At 41.8% G+C, this 8435-nt stretch overlaps 2 protein-coding genes and 1 pseudogene across 2 annotated transcripts; 1 reads left to right on the plus strand and 2 right to left on the minus strand.

Annotated features, from left to right (window-relative positions):
• Positions 1 to 623: 623 nt before the first annotated feature.
• Positions 624 to 1849, minus strand: LOC108824545 (F-box protein At1g11270-like; annotated as a pseudogene).
• Positions 1850 to 2099: 250 nt separating this feature from the next.
• LOC108823943 (protein WHAT'S THIS FACTOR 9, mitochondrial) lies at positions 2100 to 4191 on the plus strand. Its single transcript, XM_018597260.2, has 2 exons — positions 2100 to 3650; positions 3803 to 4191. Exon 1 carries the CDS (start codon positions 2186 to 2188, stop codon positions 3599 to 3601), a length of 1416 nt encoding a protein of 471 aa, XP_018452762.1. The 5' UTR covers positions 2100 to 2185; the 3' UTR covers positions 3602 to 3650; positions 3803 to 4191.
• A 701-nt stretch (positions 4192 to 4892) lies between these two features.
• LOC130505436 (protein DETOXIFICATION 54) lies at positions 4893 to 7401 on the minus strand. Its single transcript, XM_057000034.1, has 2 exons — positions 6227 to 7401; positions 4893 to 5591 (listed from the first exon to the last, which is right to left on the minus strand). The coding sequence occupies exons 1-2, from the start codon at positions 7184 to 7186 to the stop codon at positions 5025 to 5027; spliced, it is 1527 nt and encodes a 508-aa protein (XP_056856014.1). The 5' UTR covers positions 7187 to 7401; the 3' UTR covers positions 4893 to 5024.
• Between the last annotated feature and the right edge of the window lie 1034 nt (positions 7402 to 8435).

Consider the following 8435-nt stretch of genomic DNA (forward strand, 5'->3'; position numbering starts at 1 on the left):
TGGTTCCTGAATGTTTGTTATCAAGCCTACAAGTTTTTAAATGGTACTCCTACACAGGATCACAACCAGAGAAAGATATCGCGGTTCATATATTGAAAAATGCTTGTTGCGTTAAAGGAGTTCGCCGGTTTGTCTGATACCAAAGTGTGGCTCCTTCCTAGCTTCGAGAACTCTGCTTGGTCCATCATGGCGGTCTCGTTCATCTCGCTTCTTATATGGGTGCCTGCCTCTATTCAAATTTTGCATTCCCTCCCGATTGTGGCCCAGTGTTTAAATGCCGGCTTGGTGGAGTGTCATTTCGAGTCTACTGTGAGGAGGAAAAGGGCATGGTTTATGTTGGCCGATGGGAAAAAATGACATTGAATTGGCCGGTGTTTGTGACATTGGACGCCATCTAAACGGCCAGGGATTTAAAGGCCTTCCGCTACTAAATTCTTAAATTCTTTTCCTCATCAATAGTTTAGAGTTTGTACGTGATTTGTGTGTTGTCGATTCGGGCTATGTCTTTTAGCTATTTGGTTAGAGTTGTCGTAAAATCTCGGACTTGTTGTAATTCTCTCTTAATCCATAAAAATCCACCAGACGTTAAAAAAAAGGGTTAAAAATATAACCTAGAAGCTCATCATTATAAAAAAATAAGATGACAAAGAAAACCAGTTGATGATAAATGTTACATTAAATTACAAATGTTATAAGACGGTGAGTAAACTTTGGAAATAGCAAACACATCGTCCGAGGGTGGTAGGCTTGTAGAGTAAATTAAAAGATTTGGTATGGAGATGGTGTAGCAAGAGTGGTACACGAGGTTCCGAGTATGACTTACCATGGAGAAGTAACTTATCTTGGTCTATAATTTCTACTGCTTCCAGTGCACAGTCGGGTTCCCCCCCGAACCAAGAAAAAACTTGGGTGAGATCTATCGAACAAATTGTCTCCCATGTCCTTGAAGAATCATCAAACGACCAAAAGACTTGTGTTGGCCAGTTTTTCTGGGATACACACAAGCGGTTATTAAGGATGGACATTACGATGCCGCGAGGGCCACGTAAATGGGGAGCAAAAGGAGGTTTAGAGATGACTTGAAAAGTTTCGGTGTGAAGATCAAAAGATAAGACCTTGGTGTCTTCACACTGAGTGAACCAATGAAGTGAGCCATCTAAATACGTGGGTTCCGATATAACAATAATCCGATAAGGAGATGCAGGGAGAACGTACCTCCAAGCGTTGGTGGCAAAATCAAAAACTTCACAGGTAGTAACATTGTCTAGACCAAATTCAGATGAATTATATAGCCAAACCGGCTTGTACGTGCCAATCATCTTGTCTTTGCCGAATCCAAGTTCATGACATGGTTTGTAATAGTCTCCTTGATTCAAACTGTGGAGGTAGAGCTTTTGAAAGCCGGAATGTGGGGAACTTCGATGCCATCCAGTGATTGAGTTCAAAACAAAACTCGGGCTGTGGGTATGTGAGAGGCATAACAGACCGTCACAACTAGTACTAGTAACCCCGTTGGTTGGAATAGGAAACTTGACCGTCCAAACCACCGACGACCCCAACACCATGCTCATCCTTCCAGCTTCATAATCTTTGTCATCACTATGATCCATAATAGACACAAAAAGCACATCTGCTGCATCTCGTGATTTGCTACTACGGATAAAATAATGTCGTTCCTGGAACTCTCGGGAATTGATTGTCAATTTCCACTTCTTGGATACACACATTAATCTTACCAGAGATTTCACTGGAATCTCTCCAATATCAGCTCTACAACATCGTGTGGTAGCGAGCAGCCATGTCTTTTCAAGATAAATTTCACACTTGAGCAGCTAACTCTTTTCAACATTGTTGTACATCGAGAGAGACAGATCTAGGCTTTATTTATACACACGAGCTCAGCTTAATCCGACTTGAGCTAGGAATTGGATTCAAAAAAAAAGGAAAACACATCCATCACCAGCGGTAGGTCTTCGACGATTTAACCGGATTTGGAAAAATATCAAACCTAACCGAAATAGAGACTCGGTCTGGATTCGGATAGGGTTAGTAAACCAGGTGAATATTTTGAATTTCGGTTTGTTTATTTCATTTTCATTTTTTTTGGCTAAATCCTCCTTAAACCCTTCTCCATTTCATCTCCCCCCGAACCCTAAGAGTACCAAAACTCGCCGCCGCCTCCGAAATGAAATCAATCTTCCGCACCGTCTCCCCCCGCCGCCAAACCAACCGCCGCGCCTTCTCCGACGCAGCCGAAGAAACCTACAAATTCGTAAGAGACAGAGGCCTCGACCACGCCGTCGAGAGAGAGAAGAATCTCAGACCCCTCCTCAGCATCAAGGACCTCGTCACATCGGAACCATCCAAATCGCTCCCGATCTCCGTCATCACATCCCGAAAAGACTCCCTCCGAGTCCCCTTCCGTCCGATCGAGTTCATCCGTAGCTTCCCCTCCGTCTTCCACGAGTCCCTCCCCGGAGGCATCCAGCCTCAGATCTCCCTCACGCCGGAGACTCTCAACCTCGACGCCGAGGAGCAGCTTGTCTACGCCAGCGAGGAGTACAAGCAGGGGTTAGCTGACAGGTTGCTGAAACTGCTGATGATCAACAGAATCAACAAGATTCCGTTAGAGATTCTTGAGTTGTTGAAATGGGATTTAGGTTTGCCACGTGGATACGCCGAGACGGTGGTCCCCGAGTTCCCTGATTACTTCAGAGTGTGCAGAGGGGAGCTGGAGCTTGTCTGCTGGAGCAAGGAGCATGCTGTGTCTGTGCTGGAGAAGAAGGCTAAGGAGTATACTAAAGGCGCTCCGATTGCTTTCCCGATGAAGTTCTCTAACGGTTTTGTTGTGGACAAGAAGATGAAGAGGTGGATAGATGATTGGCAGAAGCTGCCGTACATCTCTCCTTATGAGAACGCGCTTCATCTCTCGGCGACGAGCGACGAGTCTGATAAGTGGGCGGCGGCGGTTTTGCATGAGATCTTGAATCTTTTTGTCTCCAAGAAGGTTGAGAAGGATTTGGTTTTGCATCTTGGTGAGTTTATGGGGTTGAGGTCGAGGTTTAAGAGGGTTTTGCATAACCATCCTGGTGTTTTTTACTTGTCGAGTAAGCTTAGGACTCACACTGTGGTTCTTAGGGATGGGTACAAGAGGGGAGTGTTGGTGGAGGGGAATCAGTTGGTGACGAGCCGTAACCGTTATATGAAGCTTATGAGTAAGGTTAAGAAAGAGAACAGTGCAGTGTCTAGTAGGAAGAGGGAAGATAAGGGGAAGGTGGAAGGAGGAGAAGTCTGTGAGACTGAGGCAAAGGGTGAGGGTGATGATGTTTCTGGTTCTGAAGTCGAGGATGAACGTGAAGAAGATGTTGTTGTTGATGAAGACGAGGATGATGATGTTGTTGATGATGATGAAGACCAGAGTATGAAACGTGGTCGTAGAAACTCAAGTCCAAGAGCTGGTAGGAGGAGTTTTGGTTCGCAGGAGAAGCCGCATACAAGGTCAAGAGCAGGTAGGAGGAGTTTTGGGAAATCAGGTTCACAGGAGAAGCCACGATCAGGGCGGCGCAACAAGGTCAATTTAACAACAGAGAAGAGTAGCTAAATGTCTTAAAGACTGAATCAATGTTTACCGTTACATGCATGTTCATCTGGTTCGTTCATTCTTCTGTTTAGTAGCGTCAAAGCTTATCTTTTGCATTCTTGCTTCTCAGTGAGAGAAAAAGAAACAAGTTTTGATTTAATGGTCACAGTTGCATAGTTATGCTCAGACTTTAAATCTGACTTTTCCTGTTGGATTTTGCAGAATCATGATATCAAGTAGTTGAATTGCTAGTGTGGAATGTTATTTAACCGTAGTGAATCTCAGTCACTAACAATATCAATCTAATGAGTGTCTTGAGGTCTGTCCTCAGTGAGGTGTCCACGAGAGTTCAGAAGAAATTATGAAGAGTTGTGAAACATAACAGAGAAAGGAACCCTACATCAATTGAAGATTGGACAGCTTATCACAATGTCATAACTCAGAAGCGGTCCTCTCATAAACCAACAAATATATAGTCTGTTGTGTAAGAAAAATAATTACAAAATATTTTAGGAGTTTCATCCTGCAGAGAGATTTGTAGGTTAGGTCTTTCTTCTGTCACACTATCTATCTGCAACATATTTAGTGACACTGGCGTACAATTAGTACCATCTCTGACACTGTTGTTTCTTGTTTTCTGCATTTACTAATCATAAAAGGAAATTGCTACGAACCGTACCTTATCATCCATTCCCAACATGATACCTCTGTCTATTTTTCAGTTTCATAACATGGAAAGCAAAACTTCTATATGAAAATTCTACTCTGTTTGGTCACTGTGTTTATGAACTTTTTCTAGCTCAGGACATTTGAGCTACAATAATTAGAAACCTAAATGGATTGTGTGCAACAGTGACACGTTTCTTGACTTTCTTCTAAATTCATACTCGGGACTTGAAATACCCGACCAAAATAAGTCAATTGTATGGTTTTAATATGGTAATGGTATTGTCCCAACAAAAAAGTTTTGGGAACATTTGTGCCTGTGTCGGGTTTTGAATCATTGTGCTTTTAAAAACTTTAAATGTATCGTACCCTTTCCTCATCATCGTTTTTTGACCTAACTTTAACATAATAGACAAATAAAATTATTAAAAATGTTTTTTTTGTTTGTTTGTTTGTTATGAACCCACACCAAAAGAGAGACAAAGGGATATAGGCATGCATTCAATAGTGTGTGGCTTGATATGGCCAAAAAAGGTTTCTTACATGCTTTTATTATATTCTCCTTTTTCACCATTTCTGGCAAAAAAAGACATATCCAATACTCTTCTTTTAGTTATTTTGTATTAATCAGGTTTTCAACATCTAAAATGATTTAGCTTCCAATGGTTTCAATTAGAAAACTAAATGGACACAAAAACATTAACAACACTCGCTACTAGTTAAAATACCAAAGATCAACCAACCAAACAACCATAAGTCTTTTTGACCCCACACTTTATTACAAAACATCACTCAACTTCTCATCACTCCCATTACGATCATCCACCAACAACAACGACGAGGACTCTTCATCCTTCCCAACTTTCCCCATCTCCAAACTCGTCAACCTCATCGCTCTAACCGATTCTCCTTCCCAATCAGTCCTCGCCAAAACCGCATACAATATCGAAACCGCGCAAGCTGCTTGAGCCGAAAGCAACCCAAACCACAACCCGCTAAACCCAATTTTTAACCAAAACGCTAGTCCAACGGCCACAGGCGTCCCAACAAAATAAAACGACCCAAGATTCACATGCGCCCCTACCGCAGGTCGGCCTGTCCCTCTTAGAATACCGCAACCAGTAGTCTGCGGACAGTTCCCTAGCTCGCAAAGCCCGACAATTGGCATAACCGAAGCGACCAGCACCTTGAGTGGCTCGTATCCAGTGAAAAGCCCTGCCCAACGCTCTTTTAAAATCACCGTCCAAGCCACATTCAGTGCTCCTATCACAAATGCGCAAGCTAGAGCCACGTTGGCAGCTAGTCTCGCCTTGTATGGTCTACCTGCACCGAGCTCGTTTCCAACCTGTGAAATATTAATGAAAATGAAAATCTTAAAAAGTTAGTTATTGAAGCCAACCTTTTGTCACGTTTAAAGGAAACAGACAAGGACAAGTGGGTTTCGATGAGGTTGAAGAGTGTCATTAGATTGGCAGCAATAAAATAGACTACACTTGACTACTTTCTTTTCAACCACTTTTTATTTTATTTTATTTCTAGCTATGTTAATGTCCAATCACATGTCACGGGGTGGTCTATTAATGGAAGTTGATGCAATACATTTTACAGCCCCTACATCACATTACACGTTTTCTATCCTTGGAAACACTCAAAAAAAAAGAAAGAAAAATTTATGCCAATAACAAGAACAAAGTGCATCAAATCTTTCTAGAGTAACGTTATTGCTTCTTGTAAATTGTTTTCACAGCTTCAAGTTCCGAGACTTTACATCCTAATTTAATTAATTAACTCTGTATCTCATATTTAATCAAAAGACAAGTCTTTGCTAAAGACGTTTCAACTACACTTTGAATTTTAAACTAATCATTTTTCTACTCATAACCTGATCACAACTAGTCAATAGTCTTTGACTCAAATCTTGACTTAATCAACTTAACCAATAATCATTGACTCATATCTAGAGTAGATGAAGACACTTACCCGAGCAGAGACGCATCCAGCTAAAGCCATAGGAACAGTATACATAAGACTTGTTGTCTGAATCAAAATCCCAGTAGCAGCCACAGCAAGCTTAGGATTCTCCAAGTAACCACCCATTATAGTCACAATCTCATACCACCACCACTCCAAACATATCCCCAAACAACTCGGAACCGCCACTCTCATCAACGGTCCCAACCCTCCAAAGAACTCCACCGCGGACGACTGAGCCGCCACCGCCACCGTAGACCCACTAACCCTCTTCTGCAGCTTCCCACTAGCCCAAACATAGCCCACCAGAAGCCCAACCATGATCAAGTTCGTCACAACGGAAGCAGTCGCCACGCCAGGAACACCCCATCGCTTCACCATCACGAGCCAATAGTTCAACGGCACGTGGAACGCCACGGCAGCCAACGTGCACCACATCATCGGTTTCGTCACCCGCTGCGACCTCAGGTAAACCCGCAACGGCTGGAGCAGAGTGTTAGTCAAAAGATCGGGAAGCGCGTAGAGACAGTACTCAGCGGCCGTAGCCGTTATCTCCGGGTCTTGGCCCATGAACAGCATGATGGGCCCGAGGTTGACCCAGAGTAGGCTGATGGGCAGGGAGGCGATCAGGAGAATCACGACCATGCGGTGGAGAGAGAGCGTGAGGAGGTCCCAGTTCTTGCTACCGAAGGCTTGGCTACACACGGGCTCGAGACCAGAGGCGAGGCCCACGAGGACGGAGTAGCCAGTGATGTTGGTGAAACCGATCGAGAGAGCTCCTCCGGCGAGCTCGAGGCTACCGAGACGGCCGAGGAAGAGGACGGAGACGACGGCGCGTACGTAGACTAGACAGTTCATTGCTGTGATCGGTAGGACCATGCCCCAGAGTTCTTTTAGCTCCTCTACGACTTGAGGGAGAGTTGGGTGTTTATGGGAAGAGAAATCGTCTGTTTGGTTTTTTTCCTCCATTTGATTCGATCAAACAGTAGTGCCCTTGGTGAAACAGAGCAAGAGGAAGCTATGTTGGACGTTACACAAAGGAGGATAGAGGAAAAGATGCGAGCTATAAGGTGAAACAGAGGAAGAGAGATATGGAAGACGTGAAACAGGGGAGCTAGAAAGGAAAGCGAAAGTATAAAAACGCAGAAAATAAAAAGATCTGTTCGTTTGTCTCCTGAAAGTGAAAGGAGGAAAGCTGCATAAAATAGAGGATAGTGAGGAGTTATTTTTTTTTTATTTTTTTTTAAACTCACCTTGTGAGTTTATTAGTGATAAATTGTCAGCTAAAAACTTGTTGCCAGAGCTGCAAATTAATAAAAAGGCGTAACAAAAAAAAAACCAACATAGCACCAAACCAAGTTTTTGTCACAAAATATCATCATAAAAAAGAAAATGACCAAAAGAAGTTTTATTAAATGGTAAATATGCATTTATAAGTCTTGGGTTAATTAATCTAGGATTTAGGATTTAGAGTTAAGGGGTGGAGTTTTAGGAATGTGTTCATTTTTTTTTAAAGTAAATATTAAAATTTTCAAAACAAAAATATATTATTTTGAACATTTTATTTTTTGAGTGCTATTTTATGACAAAAATTTAAAAAATGCTATTTGAGAAAATTGCCCAACAAAAAAACACCCCACAAACAAGTTGTTCAACAAAAAAAAATCCGCAAACATTTATTTTAAACAAGTTTTTCTGAGGGAATTTATCAAATGGCCAATTTAATAAAAATAATAAAGAATACTTTTTAGATAATTAAATCTATGATAATTTTGCATAAATTTTCACAGTATTATCTTTTTGATTGTCAGTTGACGGTTAAAAAAAGAGAGAAAATGATATCGATGAAGAATATGGATATATATATGGATGAAAAGAAAAAAATGATGTCGTCTGTTGTGAAGCGTATAAGTATTATTAGCTATGTAGTCAATGGTAGTTATGGTTAGAGCATCATTATTGGTCATCCCTTAAGGCATCCTTTAAAAAGAGACCACGAAACACTAGGACCGAAGGGGAAGAAAAGGAAAAAAGCCTCTAATTAAGGGTTGGCCCTTGTACCAATCCGACCAGAAAAACAAAAGAAAACAAAAAAAAAGAGACTTAATTAGGGACTTGATCGAATCCCACCAATACTTATGCTCTTAGGGCTGTGCTTGACATTTGTCAGACTAGAAGCGGGAAAAAAATTGACCCCATAACTTAATGTAAAGACTGG

The sequence above is a fragment of the Raphanus sativus genome, unplaced genomic scaffold (assembly GCF_000801105.2).
Source record: "Raphanus sativus cultivar WK10039 unplaced genomic scaffold, ASM80110v3 Scaffold2275, whole genome shotgun sequence".
Taxonomy (NCBI): Eukaryota; Viridiplantae; Streptophyta; class Magnoliopsida; order Brassicales; family Brassicaceae; genus Raphanus; species Raphanus sativus.

Excerpts from the sequence above, each read along its gene's own strand:
- LOC108823943 (XM_018597260.2), top strand. The coding sequence starts at position 2,186 with ATGAAATCAATCTTCCGCACCGTCTCCCCCCGCCGCCAAACCAACCGC.
- LOC130505436 (XM_057000034.1), bottom strand. The coding sequence starts at position 7,186 with ATGGAGGAAAAAAACCAAACAGACGATTTCTCTTCCCATAAACACCCA. Across the intron at positions 5,592-6,226 it reads CTGGATGCGTCTCTGCTCGG|GTTGGAAACGAGCTCGGTGC; the intron begins GTAAGTGTCTTC and ends AATATTTCACAG.